The 23,067-nt window shown below is 34.2% G+C and overlaps 3 protein-coding genes across 7 annotated transcripts; 1 reads left to right on the top strand and 2 right to left on the bottom strand.

The window, feature by feature from the left end:
* The first annotated feature begins 835 nt into the window (after window positions 1-835).
* On the top strand, window positions 836-7,834 carry LOC107868327 (sphingosine kinase 2). 4 transcript variants are annotated; one of them, XM_016714992.2, is made up of 10 exons: window positions 836-1,295; window positions 4,429-4,551; window positions 4,654-4,754; window positions 5,079-5,151; window positions 5,586-5,672; window positions 5,800-5,877; window positions 5,959-6,029; window positions 6,147-6,416; window positions 6,667-6,789; window positions 7,488-7,834. In XM_016714992.2, the coding sequence occupies exons 1-10, from the start codon at window positions 959-961 to the stop codon at window positions 7,686-7,688; spliced, it is 1,464 nt and encodes a 487-aa protein (XP_016570478.1). In that variant the 5' UTR covers window positions 836-958; the 3' UTR covers window positions 7,689-7,834. The 4 variants fall into 4 exon arrangements, 3 of the variants coding, with proteins under 3 accessions (XP_016570478.1, XP_016570479.1, XP_047266614.1); XR_007054394.1 differs by having other exon boundaries at window positions 930-1,295; window positions 6,674-6,789; XM_016714993.2 differs by having other exon boundaries at window positions 996-1,295; window positions 5,076-5,151.
* Window positions 7,835-9,015: 1,181 nt separating this feature from the next.
* On the bottom strand, window positions 9,016-11,421 carry LOC107869856. The gene is made up of 2 exons (XM_047410657.1): window positions 10,269-11,421; window positions 9,016-9,355 (listed from the first exon to the last, which is right to left on the bottom strand). The coding sequence occupies exons 1-2, from the start codon at window positions 10,975-10,977 to the stop codon at window positions 9,045-9,047; spliced, it is 1,020 nt and encodes a 339-aa protein (XP_047266613.1). The 5' UTR covers window positions 10,978-11,421; the 3' UTR covers window positions 9,016-9,044.
* A 2,929-nt stretch (window positions 11,422-14,350) lies between these two features.
* On the bottom strand, window positions 14,351-21,207 carry LOC107868328 (ADP-ribosylation factor GTPase-activating protein AGD5). 2 transcript variants are annotated; one of them, XM_016714995.2, is made up of 12 exons: window positions 20,858-21,207; window positions 17,888-17,946; window positions 17,696-17,786; window positions 17,504-17,558; window positions 17,326-17,416; window positions 16,984-17,194; window positions 16,834-16,914; window positions 16,559-16,739; window positions 16,282-16,433; window positions 15,760-15,951; window positions 15,616-15,677; window positions 14,351-14,728 (listed from the first exon to the last, which is right to left on the bottom strand). In XM_016714995.2, exons 1-12 carry the CDS (start codon window positions 20,906-20,908, stop codon window positions 14,569-14,571), a joined length of 1,386 nt encoding a protein of 461 aa, XP_016570481.2. In that variant the 5' UTR covers window positions 20,909-21,207; the 3' UTR covers window positions 14,351-14,568. The 2 variants fall into 2 exon arrangements, with proteins under 2 accessions (XP_016570481.2, XP_016570480.2); XM_016714994.2 differs by having other exon boundaries at window positions 16,282-16,436; window positions 20,858-21,205.
* Window positions 21,208-23,067: the final 1,860 nt, after the last annotated feature.

The following is a 23,067-nucleotide window of genomic DNA, read 5'->3' as shown; positions in this document are numbered from 1 at the left end:
CCAACCGCTTTTAGACACTAGGCGTAACTTCTATGTAATATAGCTACCTACCATCACTCTACCCTTAAACAGAAGTCTCGAGTTCGAGCTCTGAGCATGGAGAGAATTCTGTTGGAAGCGTTATCTCAGAATGAATTTTGCAATGCACGATCCAAATTAATCGAAGTTTCAATGCGGATATCGAATACAGAGTGAAAATAAAAAAAACAAAGTAGCTACCTACCATATACTACAATAGGCCATGATTCTATCCAAACAAGGGAAAGAGCACAACTTCAAGTAAACAACAAACTCTTGCGTGCAATCCAACAACCACCTTCCTCTAAAACTCGGTCGTTTGTATTTTTCGTGTATAAAATATTTTATATTATTAGATAAATTTATTTTATTTAATTTTTTTGATTTTTACATAAATAATTAGGTAAGTAATAATAACAAATAAAGTTTACGTAATAGTACTATTAATGTACAAAACTTAAATGGTTAAACACTTAAACCCCATATTCTTTGGTGTTTTCCTTATTCATTCTAAATACTTTTTTTCGTTCATTTTTTTTTTTTTTTTGGTTTCTATTTTCAAGGCGGAATACGCTAATACATTAATTAATAGAAATAATATAATAAAGTAATTATATCAAGACATTTTATTAGTGCGTTTTCCTTATCCATTCTAAATACGTTCATTTTTATTTATTTATTTTAATTCTTTTTTTATTTATTTCTATTTTTAAGACATAATACTCTAACACATTAATTAATAAAAATAATATAATAAAGTAATTATATTAATAATTTTCTTAAATTATGTGTCTAATCAAACTAGTCCATTTGGAGGGAGTAAGAAAATTACCAAAATAGATACAACAAATATTCAAATTTATTGACATTTCTAAGAATTTTACCTACTTACTATATATTATATAAAGTGATACTACTAATTAACTAAAAACATAATTCTATGAAGCCCACTCCAACTACTCCGATCATTCTCTCCGATAATATTAAGGTTAACGGAGTTGAAACTCCGGTGACTTTCACGGCTGTTGACGGCAAACTCCGGTGGCCGGGAAATTGCTTGTCGATTGATAAACATGTACTCGGAATTTCTATCGAAGGCTTTACGATTAAAATTAGGGCGGTTAAAGAGAATAAATGTGAAGACGAATTCGGCTGCTGCTGCTGCCGCCGGTATAGTACTGGAGGTACGATGAGGAAGAGCTATAGTTTTGAGATGGTCGATGAAAATTCTGCGAGAATTTGGAGTAACAAGCTTGAAGAGTTCATTGATTCGCTTGGTAAGTGTTGGATACTTTTTGAAAGAAAAAATGAAAAAAATGTTCCGTTTCATCCTGAACTGTAGACGAAATTACTGAACACATTTGAACTTTAGGTCTATTATCTGGACTAATTAAAACTATATTTTTGATAATTTTAGTGCCCTGTTTAGCATATACGTGGCTAGAGGCGGAGCCAGGATTTCAAGTAAAAGTTGAATGGTTCAACACCAACTATAACCACATAAAAAATAATTTTAATCATGTATAAATAGTATATTTTTCAGTTTGGCTCCGCCTATGTTAATGTGGTACATAAGTGAATTAACACACTAAAAGTCTATGCAGACACACGTATGAGTCATGTAGACACTAAGATTGTCAAACTCTTAATTATAGCATTTTCTGAAGAAAAAATATCATGATGATGATCATCCATCTTTTTGTTTCGTTTTATAATAAAGTTTTGGATACGTTTGAAAATGCTTTAAGTGATGGACAAACCTTCGTTTGAATAATTTACTTAGAACCTCAACTAAAATTGATACGTATTAAACACTTTAATTAATTATTAAGAGTGGGTATATGTAGAATACAAAATGATGATGTGGCAGAAAAAAAAAATGTTTCTCGCTTTTGTTAAGCGCGTGAATTGAGTTCCTTAAAAATAATGAAGACTATCATTCATTTTTTTTGTTTTGTTTTATAATTGTGGTTCGATTTTTGTTTTGTTTTATAATTGTGTTCGATTCAGCTAGTGCGTACTTCAAATTTGGTAATTATGTATACCAAGGCTTTGACATGACAAATGATAAGAAATTAAATTATGATAGATTAGTCTTCTTTGTGTTTTTTTGAATTTTCTTTTATAATACGGTTCGATTCAACTTGTACATACCTCAAACTTGATAATTATGTGTAACCAAGGTTTTGACATGACAGATGATAAATTCTTCTTTGGTTCACTTTTGCTTGATTTTGGCTTTTTGACCAAAAAAATTAAAGATGTACTCTCTCCGTTTATCTTATCTTTACTTATCACGTTTTGCTTTATGAAAATTAATTTGACTAAATTTCGAAACTAAATTGAAGTAGATCAATTTAATATCTTAAATTATAAATTTAGATGTTCGGGAACTATATAATTAATTTAAAATATTAAATTAATTTTATCTAGTTTAGTTTTGAAGATTAGTCAAATTACTTTGTGGAGAGAAATATTACAAGTAAAAGTAAACAGAGGGAGTACATAGTATTTTTATTTTTTTTTCCTTTGCTTGATTTTGAACTTGAAACCTTGTGCTTCTCATCCTAGTTCATTTAGGGGCATAGCTAGAAGCCCCGATCAACCTAGTAACTTTTGCTGAAATAATATATTTGTGTTAAGAAATTTATTATAAATATCCCATCTGTCCAACAATATTTGACCTCCATTGATTTGACACACAGGTTAAGAAACAACAATTAATTGAGTAATTTTACTGTATCACCCTTTGAATATAATAAATGTAATGCTTTGGGAAATGCATTGAGTGATGAATCATATTTAATAACAAGGGTAAAGTGGTCAGAAAAGGGTAAATTATCCATTGATTTTTCAAATTGGACAAGTATTGTTGGGCGTCTGTTTTTAGTATAATGGATAAGTATTATTGGACAGAGGGGTATTAGATTTAGGACACAGTTATTATCTATGTTGCTCGGACTCTTCAAAAATGTCAGCAGGTGCGTGTCGGATTCTCCAAAAGTAGTGTATTTTTGGAGAATCTGACACAAGTGCAACATCGAATGTGAAAAGTCTATGCAATTTAGGTTATTATTACTTGAAATTATCATTAAAATTTTGAACTCATAAAGTTAAAATCCTGACTCCATCACTTTATTAAATGGTGGACCACACCCTTGGTGCTCTGACAATGGTGTTCTATTTAGTGTTGAGTAGTTGCAACTTAATATGGCACCAGAAAGGACCAGCTTTATTGAGTTGGTACGGGTTTAGATGAACTCAATAACTTTTGCTTAGAACTTGTAGTTGTATAAATATTGAACTGCGAACGCATTTAACTGAAACAAGCTACAAGTTCGGTCACAAGTAGTGGCGAAGTCAAGATTTTTAGTAAGGAGTGACGAAATGTTGAGGAGTAGTAAACCTAGCTACATAGTATAATTTTCCGTCCAAGACAAAGAGCCCGTTTATATAAGATTAAAAAAATAGTTTTTCAGCTTAAGTGATTAAAAGTTTAAAATAAGTTTTATAAATTAAGCAGATAAGTGTTTGGATAGAAGTGCTGAAACTGAAAAAAAGTTGTTGATGCGTTTTGGTAAACAAGTGATGTTAAACGTTTTTTTGTTGTTAAAATCACTTAAATGTCCTTAAAGTTGTTAACACCGTAAATAAGGTGAATTATTTATAATTTTTAATTTTTAAAATAAATTTTTTGAACAAACCTCCGATTAATGATGGATTCGATAAAAACAAAGAAGAAAGATGAAGAGGAAATTGAAAGAAAGAGATGAAGCGAAGCAGCAAAGTAAAAAAATTATATATTTAAGGATTATAAGTTTAGGATATTGTTGGAATGAGAGGAAATTACAAGGGATAAAAAGGTAAATATTTTGGTCAAACCTAAAAGAATTTTAATCTAAAAAACAAAAAGCTGGGGTACCAGCTTCTTACTTTTTGATTTTTTTAATCAGTTTTTAACTTTTTTTTAAGCACTTTTTAGTTTTACCAAACACCTTAAAAAGTTAAAAAGAAGATTTTTAATCCTATCCAAACAGGCTCAAAGAATTATGGCTTTTTGGATTGTCAGTGTATATAAGACAAAGGCTTATGTTGCTCGAACTCTCCAAAAATCTTGCCGCACCTTGTGGGATCCTCCAAAAATGCACTACATTTGGAGGATCCTGTATGCACCCGATATCACACAAGCAAATATTACGTAATTAATGTTTGAAAAGAGAGGTTGTAAAGCATATTCTACCGCAATCTCTTTAGCTAAGTTGCTTTATCTCAGAAGAAAGAAGCCATTTCAGGCATGCTTCATGCCGATTCTAGTTTAAAGTGATCGTTTCAGTAGCTTTCGACAATAATAAAAGCATTACTTGACGATGCAAATATTGACTATGGATTCGTAACTTCATGGAATTTCAGGTCGGCCAAAGAGACTTTTTGTGTTTGTGAATCCTTATGGCGGAAAGAAATCTGCGTCAAAGATTTTTGTTGACAGTGTAAAGCCATTACTTGACGATGCAAATATTGACTATACAGTGCAAGGTTAATAGGGACGATTTTTCTTGCTATCCGCTTCTAGTTATTGTTTGTTATATGATTTTTCAGTCGTTAGTCATGGTTCTTATTCTTAATTTTGATTCGCAGAAACTAAATATCAGTTTCACGCGAAGGAAGTTGCTACATCGTTGGATATTATGAGATATGATGGAGTTGTTTGTGTCAGCGGGGATGGAATTTTGGTTGAGGTAAGCTTTTGTTGCCTATTTTTATTTATTATTCCCTTATTGATTTGTCAGTCCTATTTGTTATTTGGCGTTTGTACGGTCATATTTGAACAATTATGCTCAAGAGCGTCTTTCATTGTATACTTGACGAAGGAATGACTTTACTTGTTTGTGGATTGGCGTTATGCGCTCTAACATGTGTGCCAACTTAACATCTATGGCATGAGTTCAAATGATAGAAACATCAGAAAGCTCGAACCTTAATTTTCTGTCGTGAATGCATGTATAAACATACCAGTGATGATCCCTCACTGTTACGCTTTCTCTTTTTTCAACGTTTAGTAGGTAGTTAACGGACTACTTGAAAGGGAGGATTGGGAATCTGCAATAAAGATGCCTCTCGGAGTAGTACCTGCAGGTTTGTCTCCTTTCCTTTACGCTGTTTTCTTTTTGATAAGCACTACGCTGGTTTTGCATATTTTGTTTAGCTTCTTGATATCTCTACTTCTTCGGATGTTGTGGTATGGACTGCGTACATCTTACCCTCCCTAGACCTCACTTTGTGGGAATACACTGGGCCTGTTGTTGTTGTTGTTTAGCTTCTTGATATCGAGTGATTTGGTTTGTTACCAGTACTCACATAAAATTTGCAGACAAGTAGTGAAATGTACGACCTGCTGCTACACATTTCTATCACCTGTACGGCTGTACGTATAGGATAGACATTGGATATTGGTTGATATTTTACCATCTGATATATGCGTGCTCGTTGGTTACTAACTTTTAGGAAAATCTTGGTACATAGGAACCTCTAACTGTCTTTGTAATCGCGTGCCATATATGTTAATACAGGTACCGGAAATGGCATGGCGAAGTCTCTTCTAGATGCTGTCGGTCTATCTTGTACTGCGTCCAATGCAACGCTTGCTATTATTAGAGGTGGAGAATACTAGGATTTTTTGGAAGAAAAAAAAGACCGTGGTTTCTTCATGGTGAAGTTTCGATTACTTTTTTTTCTCAAATAAGGCTAAGAAGCTTTCTTTGCACGCGTGGTGGTTTCTTGCAGGCCACAAGCAATCACTAGATGTAGCTACTATTTCACAGGGGCAGAGCCGGTTTTTCAGTGTGCTGATGCTCGCGTGGGGTATTGCGTCTTCCATTCTTTCGTGTGGTTTCACTTGCACTGATTTGTGTTTTGTCCTATAATTAAGTATTTGTTTTCCAGGTCTAATAGCTGATATTGATATCGAGTCTGAGAAGTATAGATGGATGGGTAGTGCTCGAATAGATTTTTATGTACGTTTTACTATCTCCTTCCTTTATGGCAGTAATACCGGGTACTTTGAGTACATGGTTACCTTTAAAGCATCATCATTATACTCGTTAACCTCTAGTTCGATGCTATTTGGCCAGGCAATGCAACGAATATTCCGGCTTAGGAGGTACAACGGCTGTATAAAATTTGTGGCTGCACCAGGTTATGAAACTTTCGGAGAACCAGCTGAACCGGAAGGTGAAACCATTAGTGAAGTTAAATCGAATTTCGTTCAGCACAAGGGATATCGTGGTCCTGCTTTGCATATGAAGGAATTCAACCGTAAGATTGAGGGGCCTTTCGTATCAGTTTGGCTTCATAACGTACCCTGGGGAGGTCAAGATGCTCTCGCAGCTCCTGACGCCAAGGTTGGTTTTTGTTTCAATTTGTTTGTCTCGTTTTGACACGGCATTAAGTTTAAGAAAATAGTAAGACTTTCGAATCATTTAGTTTTTACTAAAGATATGTAAAATGTACCAAAATGCCCGTACCTCGATTTTACTGTTTCTGTCTCTGCTGCCTTGGAAGCATACTCGATAGAATGGTCTTTCTTCGGAAGCACTAAGCTGCAACTATCTTAACTTTCAATACGGGCATTATAACTCGGCGCTTTTGCAGTTTTCAGATGGTTACTTGGACTTGGTGTTGATAAAGGAGTGTCCGAAGTTAACATTGCTATCGTTGATGACCGAGTTAAACAAAGGCGGCCATGTGAAATCACCACATGTCTTGTACTTCAAGGTAAAGTTACTGTTTCAATAGTGATCTAACTCGGCAATCCCACCCGTAAGCTATCCATTCTAACCCGTCTTTGCCTAGCAAGACTTGTCTAGCTCTCGATCTGAAATTTATCTGTGTTGTTTTCTGTCTAGCTTTGCAAGCAAACCTTCTAGTGGCTAGCATAAAATTTCTATATCTAAGGATCCCCTACACTCCTAGAAGCGTTGTTCCGTAAAAACTTGTTAAATCGTGTGATCATTTCTTCTAAAAGTTGAAGACTATCAAGAGAGCGGACTTTTGGTCCGATCTGAGCCTTGGAGTAACCGACAAAGTTGCTGTCATGCAATTAGGAGGTCATGGGTTCAATCCTTGAAAATAGCCTCTGACAGAAATGCAAGGTAAGGCTTTGCACAACACACCCTTGTGGTGAGGCCTTTCCCTGAACCCTACGCATGGCGGGAGCTTTAGTACACCCGGCTGCCCTTTTTTTTTAACTTTTGGTCCGATGTCATAACTATTTGTAATGGACATTCTTTGTTCTTGCTTTTTGTTGTTTGTCTAAATGATATTTGAAAAAAAAAAAACGATTCTCTTGAGTCGCATCCTATCAGAACCAACCTCTCTGCCCTACAAAGGCAGGGGTAAGGTCAGCGCACCCCCCCCCCCCCTAGACTCGACTCGTGAGATTTTACTAGATATGTTATTGTAAATAATAACAGGTTAAAGCGTTTGTTCTGGAGCCGGGCGCACGAGTAGATGATCGATCAAAAGAAGGGATTATAGATGTAGATGGTGAAGTTCTTGCAAGTGGTAAAGGAACATACAAATCAAATTACAAGACATTGATGACATATGACAAGATTTATATAAAAGTAGATCAAGGGTTGGCTACTGTATTTTCTCCTAGTACTATTTCTTAAAAAAAAAAAAAAAAAATTGGCTGTTTTGTTTTTTGAAAGAGAAACTTTATAGTTAGTTCTTGTGATAAAAAAGTAATGTATATACTATGATATAAAAAGGGTAAATAAAAGAAAGAATAAAGAATTTGGAAACAACTTTTCTCCAAGTTTGTGAATTGGTTTATGTATGCATATCCTTGAGCCGGGGTCTATCGAAAACAATCTCTCTGTTTCTCAAGGTAGGGGTTAAGGTCTGCGTATATCTCCAAGTCGGATTGGGTAGGGTCGGATCGGGTTCTACACCATGGCCTCCCATTTTTGTGAATTGGTTTATGTATGCGTATCCTTGAGCCAAGGTATGTTGAAAATAATTTCGCTAATATCAAGGTAGGGGTTAAGGTATGCGTACATCTCCAAGTCGGGTTGGGCCGGGCCCTACACCATGGCCTCTCATTTTTATACTCACCACACAAATTATTGACTGATAAATTATTTGGGTTAGGTTTATATTGAAAATGATCTAATTGTGTGGAGGAAAAAGAAACAAGGTTTTTAATGTGCTAAATATTTTTGAAACATATATTTCTTTTGTTTTAATTTATCTGTCTGATTCTAATTTAATACGGATATTAAAATGCCTTTTTAGAACCTGTTTGGTTGTGCTTATAGCTTATGACTTTTGATTTGTTTTTATTATTTTGGTTTTAAAACACTTTTTAATTTACCTAAATACTTACAAACAACAACATATCTAGTATATTCTCCCAAAGCGAAGTGTACACAATTTATGATAAAAAATACTAACAAAAGAGCTTAAATATATTTTAGCTTAAAAGTACCTAAAATAAGTCAATTCTATAGTATAATATCCCTTTTTTCAATTCTCCCAAATTTAAACAATAATAAAGGAACAATTTGTACTTCTAAAAAAAACACTAATTCTTTCATTTTGTTGAAAGAAAAAAAACAATATAAACATATACCTTTAACTTATCATATTTATACAAATTTCACCCCCTACAAACTACAAAAATATCAATAAATTATATATCTCGATAGATTCAAAAAAAAAAAAAAATAGCAGGAGCTAATTATATATCTTTACAAAGAAAAAAATGTATCTTCGTTGGATGTTTTATGTATTTCGACAGACATAAAATTAAAAAAAATGTATCGAAAGTTAATTATGTATCTTTACAAAGAAAAAAATGTATCTTCATTAGATGTATTGTGAGCTAATTATACATCTCAACAAATTCAAAATCGAAATTTCAGTAATTATGCAAAATATCAAAATTTTCTATAATTAAACTTTAAACTATCAAAATTTATGTTTTTTTTTAAAAAAAAAAAATAGTATAAACTACTAAAATAAATTTAAACCCCACGATTAATCATTTCCATATACTTTTGTAATGATTGTTCTCTTTGTAATTTCATTTCTTCATTAAATTTTTTTATAAATGCTTCAACCCGCCGGTTCAGCTCATCCTGACTCGGTGACGGTTCAAGTGTTGTTCTTTTTGTGTTTTGAACCGGGGATTCACTTCCCCGGTTCTGATGTCGCCACGTATCCGTCTTGTTGAAGTGTCTCGTGAGCGGCACGTGGCGACCCTCCGTTATCTTCTTCCACGTGGTCTCTAATGTTTCTTGTCTTTTTACTCTTGCTACCCGCAACGATTTCGCCCCTGAATAGTTTAGTTATTTATGATATTAGCCTTAAAAAGAAGATCGAAAGGCAGAATACATCAATAATCTTTAAATTCGACAAACATATGAATATCTAAACACATGATAATATAATTTTATTAGATATATTTTCAACTCAATTTTTTTAAAAAATAAATTAATTAAAGAAAACATTTTATCTCTTCTAACTATACACATCATGTTTAGTTAGACTATATCCAAGGCTTTATGACTTCTATAATGATGTTAAAGCATTATGCATAGAAACATTTTATCATATATTTATTTAATTGTTGGAAAATATGTTGCATGAATACAAAATATATATAAAGAAAAAAATAAAGATGAAGACTTGACAATATGAACAACGAACACAAAATTGGAGGCTTGAAACGCGTGCGAAATGCTTTTCTAAAAACTATTTTTGTTTCCTCTCTTTTGCGAGATTGTTAAGGGGATTGTATGCAAATAGTTTTAGTGGAAAAGGACAAGCTTATAAAATTCTACACTAAACAAATAATGAAGAGAGTTTTTTAAAAAATAAGAAATCAAGAACTTGATTTTTTGGAGAATAAAAGACTTTGTAAAATATATATGAAGAAGATAAAGATGAAGGTTTGATAATATGAACAACGAACATTGATTAAATAGTTTTAGTAGATATGACAAATCTATAAAATTCTGCACTAAGCAAATAGTGAAGAGCAGACTGTAATTTTTTTTGTAAAAGTTACTATAGAAATAGGAGAAGGTTAAATTTAAATAGAATAGGTGAAAATTCAAACCTTTTCAGTGAAAAGACACAAATTAAAAGGACACATTATTTTACTAAAATACATTTTTTTTTAATTAAAAAGACACTTCTTATAATTATTAATTTAATTTAAACAAAATTCAGCGTCAATTTCATACCTTGGGGACTGGACCTCGTCAGCGTTTTCCGCTGACTGAACCTTGAAGAAACCAATGGTTTCTCAATCACTAACTGTTCAAGAAGCTCCCTTTCAGCTTCTGGCAATGTTGAAATGACAAACTTAGCTTCTACCGCTTCAGTCACATGCTCACACATCTTTGATTCAGCAGAAACTGATGGATTGTCAGAATAATGTTCATTCACAACATCAAACATCTCCGGTTCAAATACCGATTCAGTCACATGCTCACACATCTTTGATTCAGCAGAAAGCGATTGATTGTCAGAATGTTGTTCATTCACAACATCAAACATCTCCGGCTCAAATACCGATTCAGTCACATGCTCACACATCTTTGATTCAGCAGAAAGCGATTGATTGTCAGAATGTTGTTCATTCACAACATCAAACATCTCCGGTTCAGCTACTGGTTCAGTCACATGCTCACACATCTTCGATTCAGCAGAAATCAACGGTCGTGATCGATCATCATCAGAATATTGTACCTTAGTATGTGGCGATTGCGAAGTAGCAACTATGATAATGATAATACTGTTAAGTAAAATGTAAAGGTACGGAGGTTTAAGCCATGAAATTAAACCAGACCATATAATAGAAAATTCGTGTAATATCGATGGATTAATAGAGGATGATTTAATTGCAATGACTAAAGAAATCGTTACGATTGAAAGTAATATAACTTTCATCGATGGATAATTTTATTTTCTTCGATTTATTTGAGAAATTGCAAGCTTTTGTAGGTGTGATTTTTGTAAGTGAGAATGGTTGTTGTTATGTGTGTGAGAATTTAGAGTAAAAAGTTGTTGAAAAATATTCGTAATTCACGAAAACTCTCTAGCTTGAGTTGTGTCTGTGATACTGTTCTTAAGGATATTTCAGACAGTTCAAGTGTATATACATGAGAATTGTAAGCTTTGTAGGTGTGGTGTGATTCTGGTAGATGCAAATGGTTGTTATGTGTGAGAATTTAGAGTAGAAAGTTGTTGAAAAATTGCGGAGACTCTTTAACTTGAGACATGGTGTGACGCTGTCCTTAAGAATATTTAACTCGATTTAGATATATAAATATGGGAATTGCAAGCTTTGTAAGGTGTGATTTTTTTTTAGGTGAAAATGGTTGTTGTTTATGTGTGAGAAATGAAGAGATTAGAGAGAAGTATATGAGTAAAGATGGTGGGGTGGGGGGTGGGGGTGGGGGTGGCGTGGGGTGTAAGCAAATGGTTGGTTTCTTTTCTTGTATTTTTCTTGGTAGTAATAATTATGATTGTTGATTAATGATAACTACCATTCTATTTGAGTCAGAATTTTTATTATGGGAGTTCAGAAGTAAACATATAAATTAATCGAATGAGGTTCAACATTTATCATATATACGTGAAAAATAATTTAAACTATATATAAATAATACTTCTTCCGTCCCAAATTATGTGTCATCATTTCCTTTTTAATCCGTCCCAAAATAAGTGTTGTCTTTCCTTATTTGGTAACTTTTTAAAAGCAAAATTACCCATTTATCCTTATTGGTCCCACTTAATTAAAAAAAAAGATATTGACACATTTTTTGATAAAGAATAATTTGGTAAACTTTACCAAGTCTTCCCTTATTTCTTAAACTCTGTACCCGGTCAAATGCCGACACATAAAATGGAACGGAGGGAGTATTAATGTTTCGTCGAAGGTCGTTCGGATGAATCCCTAACCTAAGGACAGTTCTGCCCCTAATTCTATCTATTCGTTTCAATTTATTTATCTGATTTTAACTTGATATATGAATGTAGCGTAGAGTCTGGGAAAATAAAATACTTTTGAAGTTTGTCATCTTATTTTATCATAGTTACTATTTTGTTTTGTTACCATCTGATGTTTTTTTTATTTCTGGTACTCATTTTTCTAGATTATTTTGATTTTTTTTTATGCGGAGGATCTATTAAAAATGATCTTTCTACTTTTGAGGTCTGCATCCATTAAACCTTTTTCACTTCTTATTTTATGAAATTATACTGAATATATTATTATTATTGACTTTAAATTAAAAATTTATAAATCGTATCAAAATATTTTTTAATCTTATTATCTCTTAGGCATGTCAAAATATGTATACGATTGTGATTGGCTGCCTCCCTTGCCGACATTTTGCCTTTTGTGTACATTAAGCCATTGGTCAAACAAATTTTGAGCAATGTATTATTACCACCTTGGTACCAAAATTTTGACTTTAATTTTTTTTTTTGTTTTTATTCGGTATTCGATATCCGCAGTGGAGTCCGACTAATTTAGATTCGCATCGCATAGGACCCCATTCGGGGGGGAAGCGCTCCCTACCAAAGATTTTTTCATACCCAGGGCTCGGATTCGAGAACTCTGATTAAGAGAGGAACAACACCATCCATTGCACCACATCGTTTGGTAATAATTTTGACTTAATTTGATTGAATATAAAGTTTATATATATATAAAAAGTTTTTTGAGTCATACAATAAACATGGAAAATATAGAGAATATTAAGTCATGAATGGGAGCTTTGGGTAATTGATAAAGTTGTTGTCATGTTATCTGAAGGTCACGAGGTTAAATAAAAAATTTTCCTTTTTTATACATTGATTAAAAAAAAATTTGAGATAGTATTATTACACCTTGGTATCAAATATTTGACATTAGTTTGATTATAAAGGGAAAAAAAGTTTTTTGAGTCATGATAAACATGCAAAATAAACATTATCTTTGTTTCAAATAATTTGTATTTGTATTTTGTGGGAAAATTGAGTCGAGGGCCTACCAGAAACAGTTTATTTACTTTTGAGTTAAGAGTTAAGGTTTGTGTATATTTTACTTTTCCAGCATTCACTTTGTGGAATTATATTGAAAATGTTACTATTATTATATTTTATGAAAAAATTGAGTCGAGGCTCTGTAGGAAATAGTAACACAACCTATCTAAGCTAGATATGAGATTCTATTAGATAAGATTTATTAATTAATTAAGATGAGAAAAGATAAGTGATTAGGTCAATCAAGAATACATATAGGTCAAATGTTAATTATTATAATGTTAGAAATTCTTCCTATAACTTAATAATGATGGGAACAAATTAGTCCAAAATAGTTAGGCCAACAAATAATCCATACATGATGGTTTTTGATTTTTCATCTAATGTTCCTATTCGTTTTGAGTTTGAATAATTTAGATTCGTGTCGAGAGGTATCAATTTTGAGGTGAGAACGTTGTCTATCAAAGGCGATTTAATTCTGACGCTAGCAGTATGTTGGAGTACTTATCATTCCATCGCAACCTCTGGGGTCATATACGATGTTGACTATCGAGATAAGTTCAACGTAATGCTTCTTGTATTAAAACACACCTAATTGAGTAGATGGTGATAGTTCAGGTAGGAAATAATGAACGACTGATAGTTGGTTTAATCAACTTTAACGTGTGTGTTAGAGTTTGTGAATAGAATTTTGTTGATCCGATCTTGAAAAGATCGCGTTGCGGCCCATGTTTGAGATTTTTTGGGAGGTCTGTTTCGGGGGGCTCACAAATTAAACAGGGAGACCTGCATGTTTTTGGGCTTGAGATTTGTTTGTACGCACGTATTATATAAGTGCGATCTAGTGGGTTGTTTTTAGCGGTTTTAAATATACATCATTGAGACTTTCGTCTCCTCCTTGTACTCCTCTCCATTATAGTGAATTTCCTCCTCCTCTGCCCGTGGCTTTTCCTGTCAAGGGTTTCCACGTAAAATCTTTGGGTTCTTATTTTCTTTTGATTGTGGTATTGCTTATTCCTGTCCGTTCTATAACAGATTAACTGTGTGTTTTAATACATAGACGGTGATAATACAACAACAACAACATACCCAGTGAATTCCCACAAAGTGAGGTCTGGGGAAGGTTAGAGTGTACACAGTCCGTACCACTACCTAAGATGAAGTAGAAAACTGTCTCCGATAGACCCTCGGGTCAGGACAAATAACAATATAACAACAAAAAACATAGAAATAAACAACGAAATGGGATAATTCAACTTGAAAAAGAGAACAACTGAAAGTTGAGATGTGAAACTCGCGAAAAAATAATAATTCTAAGTATATATAACATGTACCAACCAATAATTCATTGTACACAAAGTATAGTATTATAGTTCCCTTTTATGCTCAACACCTCCAATGAAAAAAATGGGAGAACTCTCTGTGTAACTTTTTATACATGTACAATAGTATTTGCAGATTCTAAATAAATCGAAAAAAAAAATAACGATTAATCGACTAGTATATAGTTTATCGTCTCGATAACATTTCGTGCGTTATCGATGAGAAATCGTAATGGTATGGTGATTGCATTGGAACAACAGAAACTGTTGGCAAACTTGACAAAGGCCTAATAGCTCCTGTTGATGTTGTTGCATGCATTGGTGCTATTGGCATTGCAGAAAACATGCTGCAAATTCGGAAAAGTGAAAACAAGTTATTAGCTTATCGTATAGCGAGCCAAGATATTAACGGTCCATATTCACACACATGAGATTTGAACGCGAAGGCTGATCCAAGCTACGCTGGAAGAGTTTGTTGAATCCTCGAGGATACACCTAATCATTTTACTTAACTAAAAGGGCAGCCCGGTGCACTGAAGCTACCGCTATGCATGGTGTCCGGGGAAGGGCCCTACCACAAGGGTGTATCATACGCAGCCTTAGCTTGCATTTCTGCCCGGGGCTGTTTCCAAGGCTTGAACCCGTGACCTCCTGGTCACATGGCATCAACTTTAACAGTACTCCGACGCTCCCCTTCAATCATGTTACTTAACTGTGTAGGCGAAATGTCCTTAAGGACAGTGTACTCGACATGCCTGTAGTATTATTCTGTTCTCCATACTTTCTCCAACACTTCTCGTATAACATGATCTACATTCTACGATAACAACAAATCTTTCTGAATGAGAGATCTTAGGCAAGGCTGAAAGTTCAAAGCCTGGCTGCGTATCGCTGGTCTGGTTGTAATGGGACAGTTAGCGGATCCTTACACAACTGATGACGGACGAGTTGCAGCATTCACTAACGAGCGTTATTTTTCTTTCGCTGTTTCCTGTTTTAACCCATTTCAGAAGATCACCGTCTCTCAGCTGTTGGTTAAACATCAGTTTTACGTACAGATTAGGCTTTAAACGGTGGCTGTTAAGGTTTCCAGGTTGTTTACTAATGGCAGCAGGTTTGTCTCGCAGATAAAACTATAACCTTTATGCAACAGGAAGAGAATACACATGGTCTCAACGAGGAGGAGAATGCGTGGTATGAGTAAATTGCAAACCTTAGATAATGCTTCACGTACCTCGGATTCATAGCAGCATAGGCTGGTGACATAGACGCGTGTAAATATTGAATGCCTCCCATCTGGATGAAAGGTTCAGTATCAGTAAGAGAGAAGGCATGGTTTAGGATTTATAGAAAAGTTCGTTAGATTCAATAGGCCGACCTGTTTAGTCCCATGGACCTGACCACCAATGCTTCCCCGGTTCTGAGAAAACAACTGGTTACCGTTTGAAGATTGGTAGGCGGTTTGTGAACCACTGAAATGCTTTACCGTAGTAGGTACGAGTTGAGGCTGATGTGGAGGTGGCGACGCTTGCTGCAGCTGATGGACAGAAGTAGGACATTCCATGCGGGGCTACAATGAATAAGACGGATAAAGAAATAAATTATGCTGGGCTACAACGTCTACTGCTTCTCTCCGAATAGTAAAACTGATTGTATGGTTGTTTTTTGACCTTTAAACATGCCTACAAGGGGCAGGATCGATTCTGTCAAGTATTAGCCCAGTGCTATTCCAGTAGTCAGTGGCGGAACCAAGATTTTCACTAAGGGGATTCAGTATACAAAAGAAGCAAATAACACGAACAAGCCAAGGGATTTGCCAATAGCGATTGCGATAACTGATGGATTTTGCAATTATAACTAGAAATGATAAAGGAAGCACCTCGTCGAAGAGATCCATTACCTCATTCTTCACACTGTTCAAGGGGTTTGCTGATACCGGCTGCGTGTTCCAGTGAAAATCTTTAATTAGTTCCTCAATTCCAGCATCAAATTTGTTCTTGTTTTCTATAGCGGCAGAGCTGGCATTCTGTTGGATTACTGCTTTTGGTTCCGCTGCTGACAATTTCGGAGACAATGTCAGCGGTGAAAGATTCTAGCATCGATCTTACATCAACAATTCTAGTCGAGTTATTTAATAGGTATATGTTCCGAGGAATAAGCAGTGGATCGGATCATACGCTGGGGGCCTCCAACGGAATGCATCTTGGAAACAGATCCGTTTTCCTTCATGGCCTCAGCATGGATTTTAGAAACGTTAGCAGCGTGGTTGATGATAGCGGTTTCTGGTTTTGCTTTTGCCACTTGCGGGATTGAGGGTTCTACCTTCTGAACAACGCTTTGTCGGGGATCAGGTGAAACCTATTAACCATGTCTAAACATCAAATTCCTTATCAATCTTAAAAGTATGAAAAGAAAGTCGAAAACTTCAGTTATTCAGACAGCGACGGATTACATTAGCTTTTCGCTTTGCTTCTTCCGCGGAGGCTACCGGTTTTGCATGCTGAACAACTTCCGGCTTCGGATCAGGAGCAGCCTGTTCGGAACATTGAACACTCATACTAGATATATAACAATCCAAAGTGATTCTAAAAGTTGTATTTACCTGCTTAGGCGATCTGTTCCTCAACGCAAGCGTTAATCTATCTGCATCGGAGAGCTGAGTAGATTTCCTATCGGGAGAGAACGACATGTTCCTTTTGACATACGGTGCAGCCCTGTCGGTTCCAGGTTTACTAGCCGAATTACATTCCCCTCTGGCTCCTGGAGAAGATTTCACACTCCCATTTCGCGGTATCCATTTCTTCTCCACATATCTAGCACATTCGCGGTAGTTAGTAAAGTTGATCTCGAAATGAAACATTTCCAAGTTCAGCTGAAGAAACTTAGAGCTTCATTCCGATGACAGAAAGATAATTACGGAACAGTTACAACTACGATGTCATACTTTGCTCGGATAAAATTTTCAATACCAACTCTGTCGGATTTGGTAGGCAACTCGGCTTCCCAATAGCTATTCGATTTCAGATTTCCCATCGCTAAAAGCAAGACGAAGTCAGGTTATTCAACGAGAAGAAGCAACTGATGATCATAATACGAAGAAAAGGAAAACACGGTTGGCTCACTTTGAATAAACGCAATCTGATCTGGAAGCCATGTATCCAATGTAGCAGATCTTACCTGCATACAGATAATGCATAAGTTCCATCGACAGGTTATGAGAATACGTCTAAAATTTAAAATCGCACTTCAATGTGCAAATGAACAGACGTGAAAAAAGAGTCGTAATGGGATAAGCAGAACTGTGAAACCGGCACCTTTGATATATGTACTCCAAGACTCCTGTGAACACCCGAACAATGCAAGCATATAAAGATTCCGAGGTTTACACTAGCCCATCGTGGACCTCTGCATAAAATACACAGTCAATACAATGAAAGCAACCTAAACGACATTTGAGTGTGTCATTTTCTAGTCCACGTTACTGATAGTAATGCTCGTAGATGTACCTGGCTTTGCAGTCAGCGCATTCTCGATTCTCTGGCAATTTGAGTAGTCCCTCAAGTATCTACAAGAAGGATACAATAGAAAAGTTCGTTTTCATGTAGAGGTAGTAAAACTCGAGAGAAACAGTATTCGCTCTTTAAGCTTCTGCAAGGGGGAAATGGAAGACTTCAAACTGAATATACGTTATATAGATGTTTTCTCTGCGTTACAACAACAGTAACAACTACTATGCCTCGGTCCCAAACCAACTCAATGCCGTCTACAAAGGACTAGCCGACTTTAGTAGCTAGAAAAAGACTACCTTTTACCGATGCAACAGCACCGTGAAAGAACACTTGATAGCTATGTTGTTTGGGCTCTACTAAAACGCTCTCCCACCTGTGTCGGATCCTCCAAAAAAATGCCCTACTTTTGGAGTATCCGACACGCACCTGTCAACATTTTTGGAAGGGTCAAGAGTAACATAGCTTGACAACACTAGATTCTACAAATTTGTACTCTCTCAGATCGATGGTTCAATTCCCGGATAAGCTAGATCTTGTTATAATTCTCAAGAGATGCCATATAATCGACACATCTCACTGTCAAATTTTCTTCCTTTCTCGCTTCTTCCTATCTTCTTGCGGCTTTATGCTAACCAAATGACGCGAATCTCAGCAATTACTTGTTCTGATTCTACATATTGATCGCTTTGAACTAAAAGCCAACTTTTGGGTGGAATATTCACATTGTATTAGAGTGTATGACCATGGAAATACTTCAGACACAGTTCACCGGATTTATTAACGGCCTAATCGTATGGCATGTCCTCTCGGCATTTGGTTAAAAAGACCGTTACATTGATATCGATGCCATACATTTGATTCTAGTATTCTTAGGCATGACGATATTCTATTAGGTCATTGTGGTCGGACTCTATTATAGATTTCTGACCACATTCTCGACACCTGCCTCAATAAACAAATCTCAGAACTCAAGTAGGACTAAGATCTAAAACGGCAGCCCGGTGCACAAAGCATCCCCCACTCACACAGGTTCGGCTAAGGGCCGCATTCCAATGAGGTGTCATGTTGGTAGCCTACTCTGATGCCCATGACCTATAGGTCACACAATGACAACTTTACATGTAGGACTAAGGGCCGCTTTTGCTAAAGCCTCAATAAACAAATCTCAGAACTCAAGTAGGACTAAGAGCTAAAGCGGCAGCCCGGTGCACAAAGCATCCCCCACTCACACAGGTCCGGCTAAGGGCCGCATTACAATGAGGTGTCATGTCGGTAGCCTACTCTGACGCCCATGACCTATAGGTCATACAACGACAACTTTACGCGTACGACTAACGGCTAAGTGCTAAGAAAAAGGACAGCAGAAAACAGGCAAAATATTACAAATGATTGAACTTCCATTTGCACCTAACACTACTATTGTTAAACAAGTAAACAAAATCCTCAATGACATTCTCAACATATACAGCTGTTTACAGCAACAACATAATAATTTCACACAACATTTTTTTGTGATAGCTCCAAATTCAACATGAATCACATTGTGGCGGAGCCAGGATTTTCGTTGTAGGGGTTCAAAAGTAAACATACGAACTAGCCGAAGGGGGTTCAACATCAACTATATATACATAAAAAAAATATTTTTAACCATGGAAATATAGTATAATTTTCCGACGAAAGCGGTTAGGATGAACCCCTCAGATAAAAGGTGGCTCCGCTCAGGCGCTCACAACTCAGGAGCAACTGACTCTTCAAAAATGTCGACAGATGTGTGTCGAAGTACATTTTTGGAGGATTCGATCTTTGGAGAGTCCGAACAACATAACTTATTCACATATTGATTATTTTTAGTACTTTCAATTGCTAAATCCAAAAAGGTAAAAGAACCAAAAAATCTATATAGTTAATTTATTTTATTTTTTTGGACAGAAAAGTTGGTCTATTATGCTCAACCAACCTCAGACATATCAAATAAATAAGATCTGTATTAATCAATATTCATTGAAGTACAGATAGGCATATATTTTGGTAATCTGTCAAAGAATAAGTCCAAATATCATAACACCTACTTGTCAAGCAAAGTCAAATAACAATACAACACCAACACCAACATATCCAGCGTAGTCCCATAAGTGGGGTTTCGAAAGGCTACAGTGTACGCAGACCTTACCTATACCTCAGAGGTAGAGAGGCCGTTTCCGATAAACCCTCGACTAAGAATGACTTCTTTTCCTTTTTCATTCTTTTTATCAAAAAAATACGACATGCTCAACGTAGTCCCACAAAGTGAGGTTCGGGGAGGGTAGAGCGTACGGACAACTTACCCCTACCTCAGACATAGAGAGGTTGTTTCCGATAGACCTTAGAAACAACAATAGATCAAAGTTATATGCACACAAGCAAGTGAAAAGTTTCTCCAAATAAAACAGCCAATAAGAACAATTATGAACATAATTCAATACCAGAAAATAAAAATAAAAATTTTTAAAAACTCATTTTTTCCTCTTATTTTTCCTCAAAATTTCTCAAAAATACAACAACATACAAAATTTCATGAATTAGCGACGGATAAATTCTGTAACTACACAACAAAATCCATCTATAATCCTATTTAGCGACGGATTATCAAAAAAAACTATTAGCTACGAGCTATTTAGCAATAGATTAACAACAAAGTTCATACTAATTCTAATTTTTTTTTGTTGTTAAAGATTGTTAAGTAATCTTATAACATATGAACAAAACAATCTATAATCCTATTTAGGTACATATTAGCTACAAATTATCCAAAAAAAAAAAAAAACATTAGCTACGAGTTATTTAGCAACAGATTAACGCCGAAGTTCATATATAATTCTAATATTTTTTTTTGTTATTGTTGTTGTACATACTTAGTAATCTTATTACAACATATGAACAAAACAAAACAAAAACAAAGACAAAAAAAAAAATAAAACATAAAAGTACCTTTGTATGTTTAGCATTAAGCTCTTTTGAAACTCTTGACTTCTCATTCATGGTTGAAAATATCACAAAAACTATAAAACTCTCTTTATATTCTCTTTATTTTTTTATCAATTGCAAATTTACGTAATGATGACCTTCAGTGACTAATAACTATATACTGAAGTCAATGAATCTTTTAATATATAAATAATATATATAAATATAAACATTTGAATCAAAGTTACTGAATTTTGTGAATTAGTAACTGAGATTCTAACCTCTACAACATTTTTTTTTTGTGATGGTAGGAGAGATGTTATGAAAATTTGGAGTTGGAAGATATATAAAGGAAAGAAAGTTTGAAAGTGTTTGATGTAGAATACTCACCAATAAAGACTACTATTTAAATTATTATTATTACTACTACTATTATTTTTTTTATTTTTTTTTATAGGTGTTCGATGAGGCGGAGCCATGTAGGACCAAGGGTTTATCCATCCTAAAATGGTAAAAGTTTGTAATATTAATGTATTATTAAAATTATTTTTATGTATGATATAACAGACGTTGAATCTCCTACATCTATTTTTTGATATTTTATATCCTCTTATTAATAGAAGTTCTGACTATATTATTAGTGTTCGGTACATGCATGCATTGGATCCAATTAAATTTAGATTCATGCACTACAGAATATTCTTGCTCGAATTTTTTCATTCATAGAGTTTCAAATTTCAGAAAACGCATAGAGAGATATGTGCAGTCTGATGGACTAAAGTTTTCATTATGCCAAAATTCGTGGAAGAGTCGGACCACAAAAGTGTATGTTATGCAGTCTTAACTTGCGTTTTCTGAAGTTGTTTTCAAGATTTAAATCTGTGACCTCTTGGTTATATGGCAATAACTTTAACTGTTGTTTTTTATTTTTGTTTTTTTATTTATTTATTTATTTATTATTATTATTATTATTTATTTGTTTATGAATAAGAAAATCATATATTGCGGCTATTTTTGGAATCTTACGCGTGGAAGAGTAGTTATTCTTAGTTGGAGAATTTCCATGCATAAGCTAACATATTTATTTAATAATATTTTTTTCTTTTTTTATTAATTTATTATTGGTGGTGGGACCACAATAATTAAATCTTTTCATTATAAATTTTAATTTTTTTACTTTATTGACAAAAAAAGGTGTTAAATGAAATAAATACTATTCTAAAGTAAACGTAGACCGAATCGTTCACTCCTTTTTTTCATTCTTTTTCTATATAAGTAAAAAATCATTACAATTTAATTGATTAGAATAAATAATATATGTATGATAAGATGCATTCATAGCTAAGTCAAACGTATCCACACTATACATTTTCCATATATTTTATTTTCTTTTGTTTCAAATAATAATATTAATCATTTTGATCAATTGAATTTATTTCATTAGAGTTGGATGTTTTTTAAAAAGATAAAGAGTACTAATTAAATCAGTAATATCTTTAAGGGGAAGATAAAATAATACTACATAGTTTAGGTAAATACTTCAACAATTATTTTTTCGAATACTCCAAACCCCCACCCCACCCCACCCCCCAAAAAAAGGAAACAATTAAATTTATAAAGACTTGTTAATAATACACTAAAATAATCATCTTTTCTTAACAATGTATTTAAGAATAATTATTTGATACGTTGAGAAACTTTTCAAGATTATGAAAAGGTATCTAACTCCTTTTTATATGTACAAAAGAGTTTTGGAATGTTCATTTGAATATTAAGAATTTGAGTTAAATTTTTATCATATTTTTCAAATATTTTAGTAGTCAATTATTGTGATTTATAGTACTTTTTACGTAGTTTTTAAATATATAAATTTTATTTCAAAAATATACTAATAGATTTCATGTCCAAATTCATGATCAAACTTACCTTGTTTGATTCTCGAAAAGCCAAATATGTCACGTAAATTAAGCCGTAGAGAATATTTATACTAAAAGAAAAGAAATTGCATACATGACTCACTAACATGGCAAAATGCTTCACACTTCACACCATGATGAAGTGGAGAAAAGATTATTGGATGTGATGGGAAATCTTATATATATATATATATATATAAGAAAAATAAAATTATTTGTAATGTCTATGGTGTCAGTGATGAAGTCAGGATATTCATTGAGGGGATTCAAAAATAAATATACGAACTAGTCGAAGAGGGATCAACATCAACTATATAT

The sequence above is a fragment of the Capsicum annuum genome, chromosome 4 (genome assembly GCF_002878395.1).
Source record: "Capsicum annuum cultivar UCD-10X-F1 chromosome 4, UCD10Xv1.1, whole genome shotgun sequence".
NCBI lineage: Eukaryota > Viridiplantae > Streptophyta > Magnoliopsida > Solanales > Solanaceae > Capsicum > Capsicum annuum.
The sequence above is the reverse complement of the archived record's forward strand: the minus strand, read 5'-3'. Positions and strand labels throughout refer to the sequence as shown.

Coding starts and splice junctions, on each gene's coding strand:
- LOC107868327 (XM_016714992.2), top strand. CDS start 959: ATGAAGCCCACTCCAACTACTCCGATCATTCTCTCCGATAATATTAAG. Junction 5,152..5,585: donor TCTCGGAGTAGTACCTGCAG/GTTTGTCTCCTT, acceptor ATGTTAATACAG/GTACCGGAAATGGCATGGCG. Junction 5,673..5,799: donor AACGCTTGCTATTATTAGAG/GTGGAGAATACT, acceptor GGTTTCTTGCAG/GCCACAAGCAATCACTAGAT.
- LOC107869856 (XM_047410657.1), bottom strand. CDS start 10,977: ATGAAAGTTATATTACTTTCAATCGTAACGATTTCTTTAGTCATTGCA. Junction 9,356..10,268: donor GACGAGGTCCAGTCCCCAAG/GTATGAAATTGA, acceptor TAAACTATTCAG/GGGCGAAATCGTTGCGGGTA.
- LOC107868328 (XM_016714994.2), bottom strand. CDS start 20,908: ATGAATGAGAAGTCAAGAGTTTCAAAAGAGCTTAATGCTAAACATACA. Junction 17,947..20,857: donor TTAATGCTAAACATACAAAG/GTACTTTTATGT, acceptor TCCTTCTTGTAG/ATACTTGAGGGACTACTCAA. Junction 17,195..17,325: donor GAAAATTTTATCCGAGCAAA/GTATGACATCGT, acceptor CGAATGTGCTAG/ATATGTGGAGAAGAAATGGA.